General features: G+C 56.2%; 2 protein-coding genes across 3 annotated transcripts; one reads left to right on the forward strand and one right to left on the reverse strand.

Annotated features, from left to right (window-relative positions):
* The first annotated feature begins 4590 nt into the window (after positions 1-4590).
* On the forward strand, positions 4591-5739 carry ANKRD63 (ankyrin repeat domain 63). The gene has a single exon (XM_087814850.1). It carries the CDS (start codon positions 4591-4593, stop codon positions 5737-5739), a length of 1149 nt encoding a protein of 382 aa, XP_087670976.1.
* A 5240-nt stretch (positions 5740-10979) lies between these two features.
* PAK6 (p21 (RAC1) activated kinase 6) lies at positions 10980-20941 on the reverse strand. 2 transcript variants are annotated; one of them, XM_016220450.2, is made up of 8 exons: positions 20738-20941; positions 19230-19883; positions 14157-14654; positions 13900-14033; positions 13439-13565; positions 13204-13329; positions 12639-12773; positions 10980-11253 (listed from the first exon to the last, which is right to left on the reverse strand). In XM_016220450.2, exons 1-8 carry the CDS (start codon positions 20939-20941, stop codon positions 11086-11088), a joined length of 2046 nt encoding a protein of 681 aa, XP_016075936.2. In that variant the 3' UTR covers positions 10980-11085. The 2 variants fall into 2 exon arrangements, with proteins under 2 accessions (XP_016075936.2, XP_087670984.1); XM_087814858.1 differs by lacking the exon at positions 12639-12773.
* Between the last annotated feature and the right edge of the window lie 1089 nt (positions 20942-22030).

The following is a 22030-nucleotide window of genomic DNA, read 5'->3' on the forward strand; positions in this document are numbered from 1 at the left end:
TATAGCATGGTCCCAAATCCCAAATGGGGACAGGCACAGGCTTGGGAGAGGTGGGGTGGGGTCGATTCTGGGAAGAGGTTGTTTTCTTCTCAGAGAGTTATACCAAATACCATTAGCTGTGAGCACCTGTGCCTTTGGAAAATAAACAGGACTCCCTCCCCCCACACACACACTCCTTCCCCATCCCTCTGGGATCCTAGGAGTCCCTGGCTGCAGGGTGAGGCTAAGGACCTGCTCATTCACAGGAATAAGGCCTGTCATTGATACAGCTGAGGGCAGTGCCCTGTCTTCAGTCCTCCAGCTGGGCACTCAGCTGCCCCAGCTGCCCCCCAGTCCAAGGGTAGAACGCAGGCCTAGAGGAACTCACTGACCCAGGCATGGGGGCATAAACCCCAGCCAGTACCATACAGAGCCCACTGGGCAGCCTCCTCTTCCCCTCCTCGGGGAAGAAGGGGCTGCTTTCTCCTGCCTCTAAGCCAGGCCTGGTAGAATATCTGGGCCCCTAGTGTGGAGTTGGGAAGTCCAGGAGTGGGGAAGGAGAGGCAATCCTGCCTCCTAGAGAGGCCTCTGCACAGCAAGCTGGAGGCTTCCACGCCCAGGTACCCACCTCCGTGCTTTTTGTTCTCCTAGAAAAGGGCAAGGTGCCCCTGGGAAAATGCCATAGTCTCTGGGCCCTGGAGATGAGTTAATTTCTGGCGTCAGGGGATGTGCAGGGTAAGAGTTGCCTTCTGGGCAGGTGAAGGCCACCTGGGTTCCATTCCAATGTGTATCTATGGGGCTGGGCCAAGGTTCCCTGTCCCCTTGTCACGCCTCGGTTTCACTTTTTGCATAAAGAGAAGGGTCCCTACCCCCTTCCCAATCCCACTGCTGATTCAGTTGCCAGAGTCCTCTGTTGACTCACCAGTCCCCTGCAGCTCCCCACTTCCCCCCTATAACCTCCAAGCTCTCTAGATCTCCCAGCCACGTGCCACCAGGCCCAACTCTGCTGAGCTGGTGCAACGTGACAGGGTGAGGGGGTTGGTGACACTTGAGGAGGAAAGAAGAGGGCCTGGGGGGGTGGGCAACTGCAGACAGAGTGACAGACTGCAGACCTGAGCATCCTCTTGGAGGAAGTCCTTTTGCCAGCCTGAGGCCTCTGGGGGGGGGGGGGGGGGAGGCTCAGCTGGTGGGAGGGGAGGGGAGAGTGGAGTGCCTGCCTGCCCCCTGCCTGCCTCGGCTCTACCTCCTGTCAGCCTTCAGCTCCCTAAGCGACAGCTTCTAATTCGAGCTATTGGTGCCTCTGTGCCTCTGCAGCAAAGTCTCAGCTTTTTTTTCTTTTTTTTCTTCCAGCTTTGCTATTTCTTTTCTGTTCAGAACATATTGAGCCCACAGGGAAGTCAGAGTAAAGGCTCCAGGGTCTGAGCCCTACCCCTCCCCCCCCCATCCCAACACAGATCTGGCCTGATTGGCAAGGCCAGCTGGGGGAAATGGAGCAGGCTACTCCTTCCAAAGAGCAGCCAGCATGGGGCTCTCTCACAGGCCAGGGAGAGGCCCTGAAGGGGACCTACCTCAGCTCCTCTTCTTCCACAGAACTGTCTCCATCGTCCGCACTCCACAGGCAACAGGGACATAAATGAGGCAGAGTTGTCTCAGGGAGGCTCAGAGGACAGGGCGTGTATGGCTGTTTAGGACCAACCAGGTGCCCAGTCGGTGTTTCTGCTGCTTCTCTCCTCCGTCTGGGGGGGCGTCACTGCCTGGGTGTAGGATGGCCTGCTGCACACGGATTCCAGGGATACCCTCTCCCCTGACCCTGAAAACAGAGAAAGATGGGAAGAAAACAATATCCTTCATGGTGGAGAAAAGGGATGTTGAGTCACGAAGGGAAGAAAAGCCTGTCTTCTGCTGTCTGAGTAGCATTCCCTTTCTAGTCCTTATGGGGGTTGGAGAGTCTATACCCACCCCTGGGTGACACCCAAGAGGGGCCCCCAGGTCTGGGGGCGGGATTGGGCTTTTTGCATGCTGAATAATTGTGTAGTTCTTTTCAATAATTGTGAAGCAGGCAGGGTAGTATTATCGGCTTCATTTTGCAGGTGGTGATATGCAGGCCTGGAGGCAGACTGCTAGTTAATGTCTTCAAGCTGGGACTTAATTCTGATGTCGAATACTGTGCCCTTTCTGTGACACCATGAGAGAAAACTGGCAGAACCCTGAGCAGAGGGATGGAAAAATACAAAAAGAAAAAGGGGCTTCACAGTGTGTGCAGAGATACTTCACATGCCCCCTCTGGACACAGCGGCCTGGGAGCACCTGCTCCATGGCTGGGCCCCATGCCAGGTGGGCATCCCTGGGGTTTGGGAGCTAGAGAGAGGCAAGAAGTTCAGGGTGCAAGGCCATGTGTCCGCTTTGCCACTCACCCACCAGCTTCTTCCTAGAGGCAAATCCTCTGCTCACCCCATACTTTTCCCCAGTCAGCTCCTCCTACAAAGCTTCTTGTCACTGCTCTGCCCAGGCTGAGGACACTTTTCCTCTCCCCTTGATTTCCAGTTGTTCATAGGAAGGGACCCTTTAAAGCAGTCCCCAACACTGTCCCTTCAAGGTGTTTTTCCTTGCCTTCCTGCCCTTGCCTCAGTGACCCTCTCTGGAATGTCCTCCTTGTTTCTTAGCAGCCAGATCCCATCCCACTCTTCCTTGAAGACCACCTCAGAAGCTCTAACCTTAGAAGATTTCAGAGCCCTCTCCTCCCCATAGCTCCAACTTTCCCTCTAAGGACTGTCTCGGTTTGTATTTAACAGATGTATTCAGCTCTCAGGTGATAACCTCCACTTTTTATGTGCTGGTCCTGTCTTCCCATTTGAGAGGGGAGGTCTTTTCTATCCAGAACTGAACTTCTGCTTCTGTATTTCCCACAGCTGGAAACACAATGCTTGGCTCACGAAAAGTCTCAGTAAATTCTGTAGTTGACACCTGATTCATATTTTACTTTACAAAGATCCATTCCAACCCTCCCCCATCCCTTTGGCTCTGAGGTGCCCTGACTCTGCTCACCCGAGGCCTGCGCCTCCCTGCCCCCCAGGGCCACCCCTGGAGCAGCCCGCCAGAGACTCAATGCAGTGGTTTTCCCACACCCCATTGACTCCAGCTCTCCTCCCCCTATCCAGAGGGGTCAGGGCGTGGACAAGGTCAGAGCCTTGTGGTCTAGGGGTGGTTTTGTGCTCAAGAGGGAGATGGCGAGTGGGGGTGGGGGAGCTTGCGTGTGTCCCTCAATCTTTGCTCTTCCGGGATGGCTGCTGGTCCCGAGGCAGCGAGGAGGCGGCGTCGGGGAGTTGCTGCCGCGGCTGCAGCGCTCCAGGATCCTAAGGCGCCCACTCCGCCTGCGTCTCAGCCGCCGAGAGCTGGCAGGCGGGCACGTTGTAGGGGTTGGAGACGTCTGAGATTGGCGAGCGCGCTCTCCTCCCACCCCCACTCCGAGTGAGCCTGTGCGGGAGGAACAATTGTGAGTGCGTGGTTCGCTACACCTCGAGTGGCAGTTCCCAGCCAGACTGAGCGCCCCCAGCCCGCGAGCAGCGCAGCTACTCCTTCCTCCAAATTACTCCCAGCCCGCCATTCGCAGCCACCCTAGCTCGCGTAGGGTCCAGTTCTGCTCTCATGGGGTACCATTTTCTTCCACCCGGGCCGCTAGGGTCAGCCTCTGGTCTTCCCCGACGGGCCCGAGGTCCCGCTAGTTTCTAAGGAGCCCAGGGCACCGACTCCGGGCAGGAGGCGGGGAATAAAGACTGTGACTTTTGGATTGGCCCGACCGGGTGCATGTGGCCCACAGCGAGCAGCCCCCGCCACTGTCCCGCAACCGCCGCTCTAGCCCCAGGGGATCAAGGAGGAGGAGACGCTCCCCCACATCGAGGCCCACGAAGGTGTGGGGTCGGGGGCGGTGTCCCCCGCTCAGCCCTTTTCTGCCTGGACGGCTCAGCCCGCTCCCGGGGCAGCCATTGCCATGGAGACCCCCGGCGGCTAAAAACCAGGTATCCAGGTGGGCGGTGGCTCCGGTGCCGCTGAGCCCCCAAGTAAGGAGCAAGCGCCCTGGCGTGGCCCGGCCCCCGCGAGAGGGGAGGAGGCGGAGGAGCGGCGCTGGCAGCTCGAGGAGCGGCGCGCCCCGCCGGGGCTAGAGGCAGGCGCACCAGGCAGGCGCCGCTGTCTCAGCAAGGGAGCGGGGGCTGCCCGGGGTGCGGGTGAGTGGCGTGGCTCCAGGCCAGAGGGACTGAGGGTCGCCGGACACGGGGAAAACAGCGGGAAGGGTCAGGAGGGGGCAGAGCTTGGGGTCAATCGTCTTGTGGTGGGCCAGGCGGGGAGCGCGGAGGAGCAAGCAGCCTACACCTCCAGGCAGGCGGGAAGCCCAGGGAAAGAGCAGCGAGACGCCAGGAGCGCGACCCAGTTGCGGCAGGGCAGCGGGAACCGTGGGGGCACGGGAGTGGGAAGCGCAGGACCCTCGGCCGCAGTCGCCCACGCGGAGAGGGAGCCACGCCAGAGCCCGGGCGGAGGCCAGAGCCCGGCGGGGCACGGGAACAGGGGCGCCCCCGTGCGGAGCGGCCGGGCCGTCTGGGCGCGGCGGCCGGTGCCATGCTCAAACCCAAGGACCTGTGCCCCCGAGCGGGTACCCGCACCTTCCTGGAGGCCATGCAGGCGGGCAAAGTGCACCTGGCCCGCTTCGTGCTGGATGCGCTGGACCGAAGCATCATCGACTGTCGCGCGGAGCAGGGCCGCACGCCGCTCATGGTGGCCGTGGGGCTGCCGGACCCTGCGCTGCGCGCGCGCTTCGTGCGACTACTGCTGGAGCAGGGTGCGGCGGTGAACCTGCGGGACGAGCGCGGCCGCACGGCGCTGAGCCTGGCGTGCGAGCGTGGCCACCTGGACGCAGTGCAGCTGCTGGTGCAGTTCAGCGGCGACCCCGAGGCGGCCGACTCCGCGGGCAACAGCCCGGTGATGTGGGCGGCGGCCTGCGGCCATGGGGCGGTGCTCGAGTTCCTAGTGCGCTCTTTCCGCCGCCTCGGCCTCCGCCTCGACCGCACTAACCGTGCGGGCCTCACAGCGCTGCAGCTGGCCGCCGCCCGCGGCCACGGAACCTGCGTGCAGGCCCTCACCGGGCCCTGGGGCCGTGCAGCCGCCGCCGCCGCGGCCCGGGGCTCCAACTCCGACAGCCCGCCTGGTCGTCCGGCTCCCGCGCCCAGCCCCGAGCGCCGCCGCCCGAGCCCCCGCCGCCTACAGCGGCCTCTCTTGGCGCGCTTTGCGCGAGCGGCCGGCGGCCACGGTCACGGCGGCGAGGCTGGCGCAGGGGGCAAGAGCGCGGGTCGGCACCGGGCGCAGGGGAGCGAGCGGCCCGAGCTGGGCCGGAGCATGAGTCTGGCTCTGGGTGCTGTGACCGAGGAGGAGGCAGCTCGACTGCGGGCGGGAGCCCTGATGGCCCGACCACACTCTCCCCAGTCTTCGGGGACCGGGCGGTGGCGTTCGCATGAGGTGCTGGAGGGAGCGCCTCTGACCTCGGCGCAAGCCCCCATCGGCCTCAGCCCTCACCCCGAAGGCGGCCCCGGCTCCGGCCGCCTGGGTTTGCGCCGACGCTCCACAGCTCCAGACATCCCCAGCCTGGTCGGGGAGGCACCGGCGCCGGAGAGCGGCGCGGAGCTAGAGGCCAACGCTGTGCCGCACTCCGTGCCTGGGCCCCAGCCTTGGCAAGCAGGCACGGAGGCCGTGGTTTTGCACGATCTGCGGTAAACAGCGTCGAGGACGAGCCTTGTTCCCTGCACCTGCCTGTCTCTGCTCCACTGGATTTCTCTTTCTTCTAGGTCCTCACTTTCCCTCCCACCTGTGATCCCAGAACCTGTCCCTACTGCCAAGATGAGTGGCCTTCTCTCTGAAAGGAACCCCTATTATTTCTTCTTTGTGCTCGCTGGCATTTTTGGTATCCCCTGCGTAAGTCTCACCTTCCCTACAGCCTGCCTTTTCCTGTCCTGGAAGGGGAGGAGTAGAAGTCTGGTTCCATGAGCTGCAGCCTTCCGGGAAGATGGACCCCCTTTCCTCCATCCTAAGGCTCAGTCCTGAGCCTGGCTGGCTCCTGCCCCATCTCCTTCCCATTGTCAGGTTTCCCCACACCCAGGCAGCCAGGCACAGAGAAGACTGGACCTATAGGAAAAGGGCCTAGCCACCCCCTCTCCCAGTGATGCTGACAATAATGCCACAGGACCTAAGCTCCCCAACTCCTTGAGTGTTGGAGAAGGGGAGCAAGGAGATGGGCCTCAGAGACTTTCTGGATTAGCTGATTAGGAAAGAATCTGGAGGTTAAATTTTGGGGGGTTAGAAACTCCTGCCTCAAGACAATGAAAGCCTATTTTGGAAGTGGCAGAGCCCAGGGTGTTGAACGCTTGTTGTCCCTTGAACCAGCTTCTGGATAATTCCAGTTCCCTCGACCCCTTCCCAGGCCCACGCAGAATTCACTCCACTGGCAATCTGTGTTCATTGCCCCAGGCAGCGCCCACCCAGCCCATCCCCAGGCTCCTCTAGATTTGAGTTCCATCTTTGAGGTCTCACTCCTCCTGTCCCAGCCTCATTTCCTCTCACTCTCAGAAGCCTGAAATGGAAAGGACTTAAGCATTTCTCCCGGCCCCACCGCCTCCCAGCTCCCCCGTCCCACACGTGGGTGCTCCTGCAGGGTGGAACAGTTGCGAAGGTTTTGCTTAATTGCATTTCTTCCAATCCTCAAAGAGCTCGTGTTTTGAGTCTTTGTACATGAAGCAGAAAGCAGCAGGTCTGATCCGAGGCTTAAGAACCTGACAATGTCTCTTTAAATAGAAGCTCCGCGAGGGGGATAATTGACTGAAGTGTTTGCCACGTTAAACGGCGGCGCGCGGGAGTCGGAAGCCCACACGAGCCGCAGGCTTGGGTTTAAATTACATCAAACTCCGGCGAGAGCTGGGAGGGGGCTGTTCACCCGCTCCTGCCTCTCGCTGGGCTGTTAATGGAGGGCAGGGCGGATGATGGATGCTGGAGGTCAAGACCAAGGACCCCTGCCTGTGCCCCTGAGCGTGGGCCGCAGGCCCAGCCCCGCTCCCTCCTGGGCAGATTAGTGAGTCAGAGGCACCCGCAGAGGTGGTTGAAAGCCCTTTCCCGGGCTGGTGGCGCTCTCTCCCTCCCGCCCCAGCGAGGGGGCGACTAAGCGGGCCTGGCGCATCGCGCGTCTTAGGACCCTGCGGAAGCGCTAGCACTTGGATCCGTGCGCCCAGCCCGCCAGGGGGCGGCGTGTGGGGGCTCTTTCTGTGAACCCCTTTTTCATCTGCAAAGGGGTCTTTTCAAGACATCAACCTGTTCGTTTTTGCAGAACGGAAGGTTTCTCACCAGTAACTCAAAGGGAACTGCCCGGAAAGAGAATGACCTGTGCTGAGAAATTGGGCCTGGGGGTGAGGGGTGGATGGTCAGGCACGGGTCTTGTGGAGGTAGATGTCAGACGTCTCCCCAACGCTTACACCTTTCAGGCCCCAGAGGCCGCTAGGACCCCTACACTGGGCCTGATCTCTGGTGCCCCCTGGTGGCATCACTGCGCTCTCTTCGCTGCACCCTGGCTTGGAGTTCGGACTTCTGGTTTTATTTGGGATCGCTGCTGTCTACTTCTCCCTCCGCGTGCATTTACCCAAGGAATCCTCACACTCTTGTAGTATATTAAATCCTGATACTTGAAATCATTTCACAGCATTGAAGTGAGGGACAATGAACAAAACATTTGCATTTGGAGTAGCAGGAGCCCAGACCCTTCACGAAAGACCCCAAGATCTTCCAAGTTAAGGCTCTGTGTCCTGAGAGATCCTGCTGTCTTCCGAAAAACTGCAGCTCCCAGACCTCCCTTATGATTTCTGAACCTTGGGACCTACTGATTATGCACTGTTTTCTTCTGATGAGCTTTCCTTTTGTTTTGGGGGTGTTTTGCCCTTCCCCCGCCCCTTTCTCTTCAAACACCTGCCTCCCCTTAGTTCCACTGTCTGGGTGGTGGGTAAACAATACAGAAGCTCCTGAAAAGCCAGAAGGAGAGGATCTGGGGTGGGATGGGGGTAACTGGACACCCCAAGTGCAAACTCCTTTTTTCCTGATCCTTGCTTGCTTACTTACTCCCTTTCCAATTGTGTTTAATTTTCATGAAGTTTCTGATGGTGTAAGAATACAAATATTTTGGCTTCTTCAAAACACCATGGGGTCTGGGTTGCACATTGTGTTGAAGGTGCTGTATCTTTTCAAGTGTCACTGACACGGGGCTTTCTGGTTGAATGTCACCTTGGGCTCTCTTTATTGGGTAAACAACCATGAGGGTTGCTCTCCGTGAAGTTGCCAAGGGCTGGGTGGCTGAAAGTGATGTTTCTAAAAAACCACAGCTGATCTTTCCTGTCTGAACTGAATTGTGTGTCTGACTGACTTGCTGTTCTTGCAGATTGACCAGGCCCAGCCCTGTGCAGAACTTAAATGTTTCACCACATTTGCTCTCCTGAACTTCCTCATTGTCAGCCCAAAGGCGTTGAGGCTGGGGTCCTCTGTAGCTCTCTCCACTTTGGAAGAGACTTTCTAAACATTTTGCTTTTCCAACTCTCTTTGCTTTTGTCATTGTGAAGTTACCCATGCCGCTGGAGTCTGGTACTCTAAGATCAAACTCAGAACTGGTCTGTGTGAGGCTGAATGACGTACACAGATGCTTTTTGAATGACACTGTGTGGTGGAAGGACTATTAATACTCAAAAGAATAGTTAATAAACCCAGTATTGTTCAGTTGCGAGAACTGGCCTCTCTTTGCCTTACCAACCACTCCCGCCTGTGGGCTCCCTTTGTTTTGGAGAGGTGGATGAGTGCACTTGCCTCCATCTCTGCCTGTCCCACTGTGGCTGCCTCTAGAAGGTAAGACTCAGGTGCTGTTCTGGCTGAGCTGGTGGGACTGGGGCCCTTGGACCATGGCAGCTATCTAGGTGTGAATGCTGTGAGGAGCAGGAGATGGTCTGCATGGCTTCTTGCTTCTGGTTAGGAGGTTTCAGTGAGCCCGGGGCTAGGGGGTAGGATGAGCTCTCAGGAAGTACTGGAATCAGTGTCAGAGCTACAAGTTTCAAGATAATTTCATCTACCCATCCCACTCCCAGGACTAGAACTCAGGTTTCTTGATTTCCAGCCGCTGCACTGCTCTTTCAAAACTCACTGTCTCCCTCAGCTCTGAGAACCGAAATGGAGACAGCTTTCTCATTGGAAGCAGTTCTAGGCCCCTTCCTATGGACAGCTCGAGGAGAGTAGCCTTTGACTTTCCAAGGAGTGAGAAGCAAACAGAAGGGAGAAGCTGCTGCAGAAAGTGGTCATCAGCCCCGGTGGCTGCTCCCAGAGCCTGTGTTGCGCCAGCAAGCCAGCATGGCCTTGGCTCTCCTGGCTGGGCTCTTCTCCCCTGGGAAGGAGGCTGTTTCTCAGCTCTTTCAGTCCCAAGGGTGTTTCACTTCCTGTTTCCCTCATTCCCTGCCCACATACCACCAGGGAGTTGGGTATTCTGTGGACTAGTGGCCACTGGAAAGCTTGCGTTGGGGAGGACAAGGGCCACACTAGACACCCACTACAGAGTGTCCAGCTCAAAGGCAGCTTGGCTCCACCCCCAGAGACAATAGGAAGTCCAGAGGTTTTGAACACTCAAGTTTAATTTAAAACAGGCACAAGTGCAAACAATTCACAAAAGTTTCGAGGGAAGATGCTTTTGTTTTTAAAACTTTGACCCTTAAAAAAAAGTCCTTGCAATTTTTTATTTTTTATTTTTAGTTTTTTTTTTGCCCCAAATCAGGCCACTAGGGAACAGGAATCTAAAAATATGATCTAGATAGGGCCCAGACACCTGGAGTTCTTCCCTGGGCTCTCCTGTCTCACAACAGCCCTGAAGGTGGACAAGGAGACAGGTGCCTGAGGAGGCAGCGAGGGGCAGATGGTTTGCACAAATGGGTTGCCCATTGTCTTGACATGATGGAATCCCCAGAGCTGGTTCACCTCCCCCAGACCAGGATTTTTAAAAGAAAGGGTCCCTGATGTCCTGGTTATTGAGATGAAGCTCACAGGTAAAACAGTTTCCTCATCCTTGCATACTTGGGCTGGCAGACTCCATAGTACAGAAGAAACTCGGAGAGCTGCCCAGCCCGCAGGATGCATCAGCCTCAATACAGACCTCTTGATTGGTCCAGGAGAGACACAGGACTTAAGGGGTGGAAGCCAGGCCAAGAAAGCAGGTCCCTTCAGAGCAGAATTTAGTGGGAAAGAGAATAAGGAAGCCTTACTGAAGGGGCCAGGCTGTCAGGGTGACCTTCCTCCACTTATACACACACACACAGGCACACACACAGGCACACGGGCACACACACAGGCACACAAGCACACATGAGCACGTGCATCCTGTAAAGTGACACCACCTTTACCACCAACCCCCATTATTTCTCTCTCACTGGGAAAATGTCCCTTTGCCTCCCACGGCCTGTTCACAGTTCAGAACAGGCTGTGCATGAGTGTTGTGTGTTGTCAGTGCAGGTGGGTCAGGAAGCAGGTGCAGGTGGGACTGTGTCTTCAGGAAGTCAGACACAAGGGAAGAAGATGGATTCAGGTAATAAAAACTTTCCCTATGGCCCTCTCGAGACTCTAGGGTTTGGAATTGGAACTGAGAACAGCAAGTATCCTGGTGAAGGCAGGCACTCTGCCCTCCTGGTGGCCTGGGATGCTAGTGTACAACTGCTTTTAAAAAACCGCAGCAGCCTTTTCTGCTGTGTTGGCTGCAGTGGCCAGAAGTGCTGGTCTCCGTGTTTCTTAGAAATATCCCTGTGCAAATAACAAAGGGTCATCCTGAAAAAGGGGTCTCTATCATCCCAAAGGCAACTGGGGACTCTCTTGAGGGGGAGAGAGACTAAGGGGCAGGTCCGGCCTGGCCCAGTGGGCTGAGGGGCAGGAGGGTGGGGGTGGGGCTTCACATTCAATCTTTGGAGAGAATACTGAGAATGAAGCAAGCAGGCCCTGCCAGCAAGCTGGCTGCCTAGTGTCCCCTGCCTATGGGCACAGGTGGCAGGTGCACTTGGGGTGGGCTCAGCAGGTGGAGGTCTGCTTGCGGTAGAGCTGGATCAGGGGCACCAGGCACTCAGGGAGCCCAGTCTGCAGCAGGAAGGGATGGTCCAGGAGCTCCTGGGCAGTGGCTCTCTCCTGGGGGTCCCGCACCAGCATCCGTTCCAGGAAGTCTCGCAGCACTGGGGAAACCTGTGGAGACGGGCAGTGATAAGAAGCTACAATTTGCAGTCCTTTTGGGGTGACCCATCTGCCTGACCCCACCATCATTTGAAAGTCTTAAATTCTCTCTCTTCTTTCTTCCTGCTACCTCCCAGGTGTGATTATCAAGAGGTAAAGAAAATCAGCATCAGTCAAGGAAAAGCGGCCAGTTTGCCTCCAGGGGGTGCTGCTGAGCAATGGAATTAGGGTGCCTGGAGTGCTGGGGAAGCTGGGCTCTAAACACAGACCATTCCACACCCTGCTTCTCTGGGCTCTCTTCGCGTTCAGGCTCTATGGAAAGGGGTATGGGATTGGTATCAGTGATATGGTCCGGGGTTTATCTCTGATCTCCAGCAAGTTGCAATTTTCTCTAGACCTCAGTTTTCTCATCTGCAAAATGGGCTAATAATAAAATATGCTTGCTCTGTCTGCCACATAGGGCTTTAGTGAGGACAGAAAACAAGTCAGGGATGAAGAAGTTTTTGAAAAATAAAAAAGAACAAGGTGAACCCTGAAAAGAAAGATTTCTTTATTGCTCTAAGCCTTAGAGTTTAAGTCAAGGGCTTATCTTGGTTCATTTTGAGCCAATATCTTAGGGTGAGGCTAAGTCTTGGGCTGTCACAGAAGGCTATCTCCTCTGAGGAATTAGTCCACTAGAACTCTCCCCTAATCTGCTAATCTTGGGGTCAGCAGTGGTCTCTAAGGACCAGCTGATTCGGAGGGGTTTACTGAATGTCCTCCCATCCAGCAGTGTTGGGGCCACAGAACTATTTTGCCTTTTAGGGACTGGGCTTCAACCCTCTGGAACACTTCTCACTCTGGCCACCAGATGGCAGTGCCATTTTGCAGCCCTGTGCTGTCCTGGCCACTAGACAGGGGTGTCCACAAGTTAGGCCTGCTGGTTTGGGTGGATTTGGTCACACACACACACACACACAGAGGTTTTAAGGGAAACACTGTGGCTCAGATGTAGTGAGGATGTGCAGTAAGGGAGCACAAGCTGATTCACTGTGATAGACTGGGGAACACTGTGCTGGCTCTGCTGACAGATGGGGTTGAGGAGTTCCCGCTCAGTTAGCTTCTCTAGATTCCTCCCCAGAACATCAGGGATTCCTGGCAGCTTTGCTCTCCCTTCTTTCTGGCTCCTGTCAATCGCTTGAGGGAGAAACTTGTTGGAGTGACACTGGGAGTTTATGTATAGGTGTGGCTCCATGCCTAGGTGCAGGTTTTGTGTGGAGAAAGAGGTGCCTTTTCCAGGAGCCCAGACCCTCTGGCTTCTGTGAAACAGAGACGCTGGGCCTGGGAGCCCAGGGTCTGGTCCTCAAAGCCTAAGGAAGAATGGGGTCTATAGGGTCACACCTTATGCACAGACTGACCTTGTGAGAATTTTTCAGCTTGGGTGGGGAGCTGTCCCGGAGCCTCTTCATGGCTTGCACTGGCGAGTCACTGAAGTAGGGTGGCTCCCCGTCCACCATCTCAATCACCATGATGCCCAGAGACCAGATATCCACCTGCAGGAGGAGAATGTCTCAGAGTCTGGCTCTTGGTAGCAGCATGCTGCGGGGGAGGGGACAGCTGGTCCCACTTCTCTTTAGTGAGTTGGTCTCCTTCCTGGCCAACTGCCCTGTGGACAGTTACTTCCTACATGAGTAACCTTGACTAGGGACACAGCTGTCAGCCACTCTGAGAAATGCCATCACACATGGGGAAGCCTGGCCATACCCCTTGTCCTTGAGCTGGGAAGGAGCATTTTTGGGACCAGTTTGTGGCAGCAAAGTCACAGGCCCCATTCAAGAAGGGAAAATGGGCAGTAGGGTAGGGTATTGACTAAGTGGGAGCCCGAGAATCAGGGCTATTTTTGGTGGGAGGGGGCCAAAAGTGGAAGAGTTGTGTGTTCCCAAGCCTCTTCTGGGAGGACTGGGGGATAGAGAGAACAGTTACCTCGGTGGCATACAGAGACCTGGAGATCACTTCAGGAGCCATCCAGTAGGGAGTTCCCACCAGGGACTTCCTCTTAGGGACGTCTTTACTGATCTGAGCACAGAATCCGAAGTCTGACAGTTTCACCTGGGGTTGAGGTAAGAGGGAAAAAGTGGAGTTGTGAACCAGGAGGAGCAGCCATGCTGGGAGCAAGGAAGTGGGGGACACGTGTGTGCCAGAGTGGGGAGGGACCTACCCTGCCATCAAGGGTCAGCAGGATTGAGTCACTCTTGATGTCCCGGTGTATGACACCCTGGGCGTGCAGATACGCCAGGGCCTGCAGCACGGCCTCACACACAGTGGCAATCTGCTCCTCGTTCAGCCTGGACAGGGAAGGCAGGGCCACCGTTGGAAGAGAATGTTAGCTTTGGCTGGGAGAGTAGGTGCCCCTGGTACCAGGCCTCACAGTTCCTGGGTAATGTGTGTGGGAGCTCAGTTAGAACAGAGCCCTGGTGGAAATGGGCCTGGGCCTAGGCTGGACGCCACCTATCCTCCCACTCCCCTGAGGCCCTTGGGTCTATTAACCCAAACAGACAGGGGATAGTCAGGATGATCTGATAGTTCCCCCAAGTTTCCTGGGCCCCAGGCTGCCTGATATCCCTGCCAGGGCAATGGTGGAGGCAGCTAGCATGGGGCCCCAGCCCTCCAGCTGCCCACCTGACTTGGGAGATGATGTCCGTGAGGGCCCCGCCCTGCAGGAACTCCATAAGCACCCACAGCTCCTCGCCCACCAGGTAGCTCTTGTACATCTCCACCACGTTGAGGTGCTGGTAGTCTCGCATGATCACCACCTGGGGGCAGGTGGGGACGCCTGAGTGCCGGGCAGACCTCACTTCCCTACTCGCACCTCTCCAGCCGGCTCGGTGCTACTTCCCCATCCCTGATGCCCACCCACACCCACCCTCTCCTCCCACCTCATTAAAGAGCAGCTCCCTGCGCTGCTGCTTCCTGAGGTCCATCATCTTGACGGCCACCTGGCGGCCCGAGTGCTTCTCTCGGGCCAGGCAGACAATGCCTGTGGAGCCCTCGCCAATCTTCACGTAGCTGTCCAGCAGCAGCCGGGGGTCACCCTGGTCCACCACCATCCTGAGTGCAGCCTTGAACTGCTCATGTGTCACGATGCCTGTGTCCTCACCAGCCAGGGCACCCTTGGCTACAGTGGGGTCCTGGGGCAGGTACAGGTTGCTGGTGCTGATCTGGGCGTGCCGGGTGCGGGGGGAGCCAGCAGGGGAAGACCGTCCTGGAGGAGGGCCGGCAGCTGGGGCTGTGCGGAGGGACTTCTGGGGGCTGCTGGTATCTGAGGTGGTCAGAGGGCTGAAGGTGCCCATGGACTGGCCTGAGGGCAAGGACTGGGCCTTGGCCACCAGGTTTGTCGGGGAGTCTTTCTGTGGCGGTCGGAATGAGGGGTTGGGCTGTAAGGAAAGAGAAACAGAAAGAGGTTTGGCTGTGGGAATGTTTGGAGCAAACTTCTCAGAGGCAGGGGGTGGCTGCTAGGACTCCTGGACATGAGCAGGGTTAAGCAGGGCATCAGGCCAAATTGGGGAGGTGCCACAAGCAAAGATTTTTAAACGGAGCTGAAGTCAAACCACAGTTCTGCTCAGGAAACCAGCCCCCACTGTTCCCAGCTGAACAGACCAAACAAGAGCTCTCTACATCCAATTTGCCTGCTCCTGAGAAGACAAAGAAAGCAGAGTCCCTGGGGTGTCCTTGTGCTGGGTGTTTCTTCCTAGGGAATTGACAGCCAGACCCCAGGGAGGCGACCGGGAGGCAGTTCCCCCTCTGCTGCGGGGCCACCTGGGGAATCTGGGTCAGGGCAGTTGCTCCCATGGTTCTCCCACCCAAGGGCCCATGCAGGCAGAAGCCCTGTTTTGTTCCCCATAGAGGACCACAGAGCCATGTTTTCATCTGGGGGCTTTTAGGACCCCCTGGGCTGGGGATATGGTACCAGAGAGATTTGGGATCAGGAGGGTAGGTCTAGCCAAATCCAACCTTTGGGCCAGAGATCCTGGGGAATTTTTCTAAGGGCTTCCCAGAGAAGCCCCTCCACTTGCTCCTAAGCATGAAACTCCTGCCTCAGAACCCCCCACAAGGAAGGAAAGGTAGGGCCTATCCTTGCGGGGAGGGAGGGAAGATGGAGGAATGGCAGACTGGGCCCACCCCTGGAAGCCTTCAAAGCTCTTTGCCTTTCCCAGCCCAAACTCTCCTGCTAGCCCTGCCAGGAAATGACCCTCTCCTTGGGGTTCTCCCCAGGCAGCTGGTGGTGTGCAACATGACTATGGATTATGTGTTTTTAAAAGGGGCATGGGGAGCCCGACCGGGCATGGCTCAGCGGTTGAGCGTCGACCTGGGATCCAGGTGATCAGGCTTTGATTCCCAGTCAGGGCACATGCCCAGGTTGCGGGCTCGATCAATGACTCTCATCATTGATGTTTCTTTCTCTCTCTCCCTCTCCTTTCCTCTCTCTGAAATCAATAAAGATATATTAAAAAAAAAAAAAAATTAAAAAAAAAGGGGGGGGCACGGGGAGAGGGCCCTACATAACCTACAGTGGACCTCCAGGGACTGCAGAGAGGCCTTCTTGGAACTTCTCAGAACCCATCACATAGTGGTTGTCTAGGTGCTCAGTGGCTCCTGGTCCTGGCTCCTAGAGCTAAATCAACTTTCAGGAAATCTTCTCAAGCAGCCAGCTTGGGCTGAGCTACTAGCTTGGAAACCCCAAGTCTGGGCCTCGGACCCACTGGGCTCAGCCAGAGCAAGCTCCCCAGGCTTCTTGGGTCCCACCCCCACCACAGGCCCTGGCCTTGTCTAGGTCGAGCAGTTCTCCCTGCCTGCAGAGAGCCGAGAGCCTAGCACTGACGTGGCCTGGGACACAGGACATGGGTGTCCTGGGGCCAGGCTTGGTCTTCACCGCAGTAGTGGTGGGTCCCAAGTGTCCCTCCATTGGCCCTGCTGCCTGTCTCCACAAGGAGAGAGTTTTACTTAATGTAACCACAGGAAAGGACCAGATGAAACTTGCTAAACCACACCAAGAAAGGGAAAGGAGACAAAGCTGAAATTAATGAATTTTACAAGATCTGGATTAATTCTGGAGTTACTTGTGTGACTGAGACCTTGCGCAGGAAGCTACCAGCAGAGTCATTTATGACGTTACAATGATGCCCCGTTTCCCTTCCTGAGCCATGGTTGTCACACTGGGTTCTCCAGCTGTGGGCCTAGGGGCTGTACTGTAAGTGCCCCACTGGCAGAGGCCATGTTGTAATATTAAAAAATAATAAAACCATTTATTGAGCATTTAACACTTTGACAAGGCCCTTAAATGCATTGCCTCATTAACTCTCATAGCCCTGTGGTTATTTCATTATCCTATGGGTACTATCATTATTGCATTTGTAGATGAGGAAACTGGATCAGAGAGAAGCAACTTGCCCAGAGTCACTAAGTAGTAAGGGGCAAGGCCAGACTTCAGGCCCGCTCAGCCTGCCCCCTGATCCCTATGCTATAGTCCTATTGGTATCATGTATATAGCTGGCATATAATGGAGTACATGGTACACAGTAGGGGCTTAAACAATGTTTGTGGATTATTGAGGTCTTTCTGCCTCTAAATTCCCCAGACTTACAACTGTCTTACCTCTTTGGCTTTCCTGCCCCCACTCGAGGTCTTCTTTTGCTCTTTAGCCAAAGTGAGTGACCAGAGGCCAAGCTGTCTGGGCTGAGCCCAAGAGCCCTAGGGCCACAAGCCCTGCAGCCACTCCTGGCACACTATGGCCACTGGCAGCCTGACCTGGCAGGGTACCAGTGCCACTATGGGAGCTGCTGAGTGTGTCCAGAGCCAGATTTTGGCATATGCTGAGGTGCAGAGGCCTGGCTGCTGGCTTTGTCTGGGGGTTCCTGGGGCTTCCCATCTGTGTAGTAATTTGCCTAAAGCAGTGGTTCTCAACTGAGGGTGACTTTGCCCCCCAAGGAACATTTGGCAATATCTGGAAGGATTTGTGGTTATCCCACTGACAGGGTGCTGCTAGGGTCTAGTGGGTAGCGAGCGGGAATGCTACTAAATATCCTACAATACACAGGACAGCCCCCACAACAAAGGATCATCTGACCCAAATGTCAACAGTGCAGGGTTGAGAAACCCTGGCTCAGAGTGGCTCAGAGGAAGCCTCAGCGCTGCCTTTGGAGGCCTGGCTTAGAGTGTTTATCTAGAAACATATATCCAACGTGCTGAGAAGGAGAGCACTCTGCTGGATTTGGAACTGTGGTGTCTCCAAGCCCAAGAGAAGCACCTCCTCCCTCCACAGGTGCAGGGCCCAGGCCTGCACACCCAGCAGCAGTGGCCCGTGGCAGGTACTCAGTAAAGTGTGCAGGCATGGGGAGGCCGACAGAGGCTGGATGGGCAGCCCTTGCCCTGCTGCGGGGGCTGCCAGAAGCCCAGAAACATGCATGTCTGTGCCAAGCCCAGTGTTGACACCCCCTCTTTCCAAGTCCCTAAAGCCTTCCCAAAGGACTCCCAAGAGGCCAGGGAGCAGTCAAGTTCCCATTCTGACCTCCCTGGCAGTGTGCACTGTGCTGCTCCCACCTTGTTTTTCTGGAGAATGTCTCCCCAGGGGCACAGCCTTCCAGGCTCCTCAGCTCAGACACTCAAGTTCCTTACATGAACGGATACATCAAACCACACCTCATCTGTTTGTCCCCCAGAGTCCCACCCCACAGGGGATACCAGCCCACTGTCCTTTGTCCCAGTGGGGGGCTGGAGTACACAAAGCCCAGAGACTTCCCGGGGCATCTTGGGCTGGCAGTGACTTAGAAAGGTCCAGGCCACTCCCCAGACTCCCCACCCATGTTCAGGCTGCACCAGCTGGCGCCACCACTGAGAGGCGAGGACCCAGGCTTGTCCTCCTCCGGGGAGCGAAGCCTCCATCACTGAGCCGCCTGTTTCTTAGGTCTGACTTAGAGGCCTCGTGCTGCCGGCCAAGCTCACTGCTGCCTGTCTTTCAGGAAGGAGCTAGCGATCAAGTGGCTGCCAAGGCAGCCAAGCCTTCCTGAGCCGAGGCCCTCTTGTGCCTTCCTTCCCTGACTCACCCTCTCTGAGTCAGTCTTCTCATCTACCAAATGGGAAAGGATATTGTTGTCACCACAGACAGGATGCCATAGGGCACCTAAGAAGCAAAACTGTTCTCTGCCTGCCCAGAAATGTCACCGTTAGGGCCCCCTTCACTGTCTCCTTTCTTATAAGAAAAATATGTGCATTTGAGACTGTCACATAGGCTATAGTCCGTTCTCCTGCTACCTCTGGACCCAGGCAAATTCAACCCTCTATCTTTCCATATGGCACACAAACTTGAGAATAAGTCATTACAGAAATGTTAATTACACAAAACCACCACCACTGAAAAAGGGAGGGCAGGCAGGCGGGCGGGTATCCTCACTAGAGGAGGGAGGGACATTGCTGAGCACCTGAGGGAGAGGCAGTGCAGGAGCATCTGCACAACCTCAGGGGAACACTGGGCAAGTGAGGGATGGAGGCGGAAAGAAGGTCTGAGAAGAGGGAGGCAGGAGAGCCCTTGGCCTGCCTAAGTGCTAGAGCCCCCATCTCTGCTGGGGCCTGGGTGGGGGTTGCTGGGCACTGGGGGCAGGGAAGATCTGGGCTTTTGTGGTTAAAAAATGCTTTTTCCAGGGGTGTCTGCCAACCACACCCAAGAGGGCAGGAGTATAAGCTGGGTGTACCATAAGCCCTTCCAAAGACCCCTGGAAAACAACCTGGCTTACAACTTTAGAGGGCTTAGCAGTTGGTTCAGGGTAGACTCTTCAGTTGAGGCTGAGCTGGTTTCTTGATTATTTTGTTCCCTCATGCTGTCCCCAACCCAACCCTGCAAATGGGGAAGGCCAGGCAGGGCCTGTGTCCCTGACATGCATTCCCCAGTGGACACCTACCAGGCCAGCTCCCAGCTCTGCTGAGAGTGGCCTCAGAAGGAAGCCCCACTGACCTACCTTGCTCTGGGGCGGAGGGCCTGGCTTGCTGCAGCTCAGAGGGGCTGTGGCAGGAGTTGACAGGAACATGCTCCGGAACAGCCTGTGCTTAAGGCTGCTCTCCTGGGTCTTAGGGCTGGGGCTGCCCTCCCCGCCCGGCCTGCCCACAGCTGAGCCCACAAGGCAGGACTGTGGCCGGGCCTCCTCAGAGCCATGCCTGGCAGCTTTGGTCCCACGCCTCCCTGTGGCTGCAGGGGGTGAGGTGCTGGGTGGGGAGCTCTGCAGGCAGGCACCCAGCTGCAGGCAGCGCTGTGTGGCACCCTGGAACTCGGTGGGGCCCAGGGACTGTGCCTTGGTGGCCAGCCCATTGGGTGGGACCCGTGGGCTCTGTGGTTCTGGCCATGGCATCTGCCGGTGGCCTGCTGATGTGCCCCCGTTGCAGCTGAGGTAGAGGCTGTGGGGGTCAGTGTGCTCAGACTGGGGGCTCTGCAGGTACATGTCCGGGTCAGCAGCCCAGTGCTCCTCCCCCAGCAGCCCCAGGGACTGTGCCCGCCGCCGGTTGGTGGGGCTGCGCCCACGCAGGGTGTTGGAGCTGATGACTGACAACTTCTGGATGTCATTGAGCAGCCCTGAGATGTAGCCATCCATGGGCACAGAGCTGCCCCGCACCACGGTCTGCAGGAGAGAGAAGAGAATGTGTGAATGGCTTGTTCATGGCAGGGAGGCACCACCTGGGACCAGGCCAGAGAGCCTTCCTGGGGGCCTGGAGGAGGAACACTTAAGGACCTTGCCTGCTATGTCATCCATCCAAGCCTTAATTTTTCAGTCATTTGCCAGGGCCCATGGCAGGTCAGGCCTGTTCTGGTGCAGAAATACTGGGAAAAGGCCCATATTCATGTGGCTCACAATCCTGCAGGGCACACAGGTAAGTAACCATGGGGGTTACAATCCATCACGCCAAATGGTGCAGGCAGCTGAGCTTGGGGAGCTGAGGAGAATCTGGAGAGGTGCCCCCCAGATGCCACCTGGGGCCTGCCATTCTGTAGCTCTGCCTGTGGCCTTCTGGGAGCTGTGAAGAGCACCCAGTTCAGGGCTCTCCTCTGCACATGCTGACTTTTTGGCCTCTAAATCCTGACCCCCAACCCCTCCCAGGCTCCTGGATCTTCCCCTCTGGACCCACACAACTAAATCCCCTAGTCCCACAGGGCTGCAGGTCAATATTACGTGGGCACCCTTAACACTAAAAGATGATTTGTTGTTATCTGAAATTCATATGTTATTGGGCAGCCTGTATTTTTATTTGCTATACTTGGCAACCCTACTATCCTTTAGAGGACTCCCCAGGCTCCTCCTCCCTGGGTCACCCCAGGAGAGAATGAGAGGCTGATTAGCAGGGAATGAAAACAGTGGCTAATTGATAGCTGGCAATTAGGTGGTTCCTCCAGGTGCCTTGTGGTTTGGACAGGCAGGAGCGTCTGTGGAGCAGGAGAGGCTGAACTTGGCCTCACCATCCCTGCCGCCCCCCTTACCTTCATGGGCTGGAGCTGCACCCGAGTAATGCGCGAAGGGTCCACCACGGGCTTGGGACGCCGAAGTGTGTCCAGGATGTTCTGCCATTGAGGGGGGAGGCCCACGAACTTGCCTTCTTTAGGGTCAAAGGAGGTGTGGACGCGGTGCTGGAAGTTCTGTGGGGCTGAGATCTCAGGGCGTTTCTTCTTTTTCTTGCGGAACATGGTGCCTGCGTGGGGAGGGTTGGCTGAGCTTCAGGGTGGGGCTTCATGGGAGACTGGGCCCATGGAGCAGGGGTGGCTGAGTGGGTGTTGGGGCACCAGGCTCTGGGATCTCTCCCCCAGCACATCTCCCCTGTCTGGGCCCAGGGCTTCCCCCCACCTCTCATCCCCACTTCCCCCGCAAAATTGCTAGCTCCCAGCAGAGGGATCTCAGAAACAACAAAAGCACCATATTTAAGCCAACACAGACTGAAGAAAACAGGTATTTGTTTTCCCATCTGTACCAACAGTCCCTTGTTGAGCAGGCAGACTCTGGGGGGGGGGGGGTGTTCTTATAAGATCCAAATCCCATTACAAATATCACCCACTGTCAAAGAATTAAAAACGGGTCAAAGAGGGAGGAAAGCTGAGGGAGGAAAGCTGGTGAACACATTTTAAGAAGTAAGTATGACCTTATCTGATTCTTCAACGAGGTAAGAATAGTACAAGAAGCCCAGCCAGCGAGGCTCAGTGGCTGAGCACCCACCCATGAACCAAGGTCAGAGTTCGATTCCCAGTCAGGGCACATGCCCGAGTTTCGGGCTCCACCCCCAGGAGCGTGCAGGAGGCAGCTGATTAGTGACCCTCATCGTTGATGTTCCTATTTCTCTCTCCCTCTCCCTTCCTCTCTCTGAAATCAATAAAAACATATATTTTTAAAAAATAGTACAAGAAAAGGAAAAATTGAACTAATCTCACTTATGAACATTAACATGAAAATCCTAAACAAAACTAGCAAGTTGAATCCAATAGTATATTAAAGTTTTCTGTTTTTTGTTTTATCACATTCAACTCGGGTTTGTCCCAGGATGATGATGGTTCATGTGACACAAGCATTCATGAAAAGCCAACCCACTGAGTCACAGACATGTCGCTCAGTCTGGGGCCGTTGTGTTACCAGGCGCTCGACCCTAATTCTGGAAAGCCCCGAGGGTTGGCTAGCTCAGGGGCAAAGCTCTCCAGGGAAGAGAAAGCCCACTTCCCCTTGGGCCTCTCTCTGGGTCCCAGAACTCTGACCATACGAAACATCCCTTGCAGTCAAACCTCCCTCCT

The sequence above is a fragment of the Miniopterus natalensis genome, chromosome 1 (assembly GCF_054644295.1).
Source record: "Miniopterus natalensis isolate mMinNat1 chromosome 1, mMinNat1.hap1, whole genome shotgun sequence".
Classification (NCBI taxonomy): Eukaryota; Metazoa; Chordata; class Mammalia; order Chiroptera; family Miniopteridae; genus Miniopterus; species Miniopterus natalensis.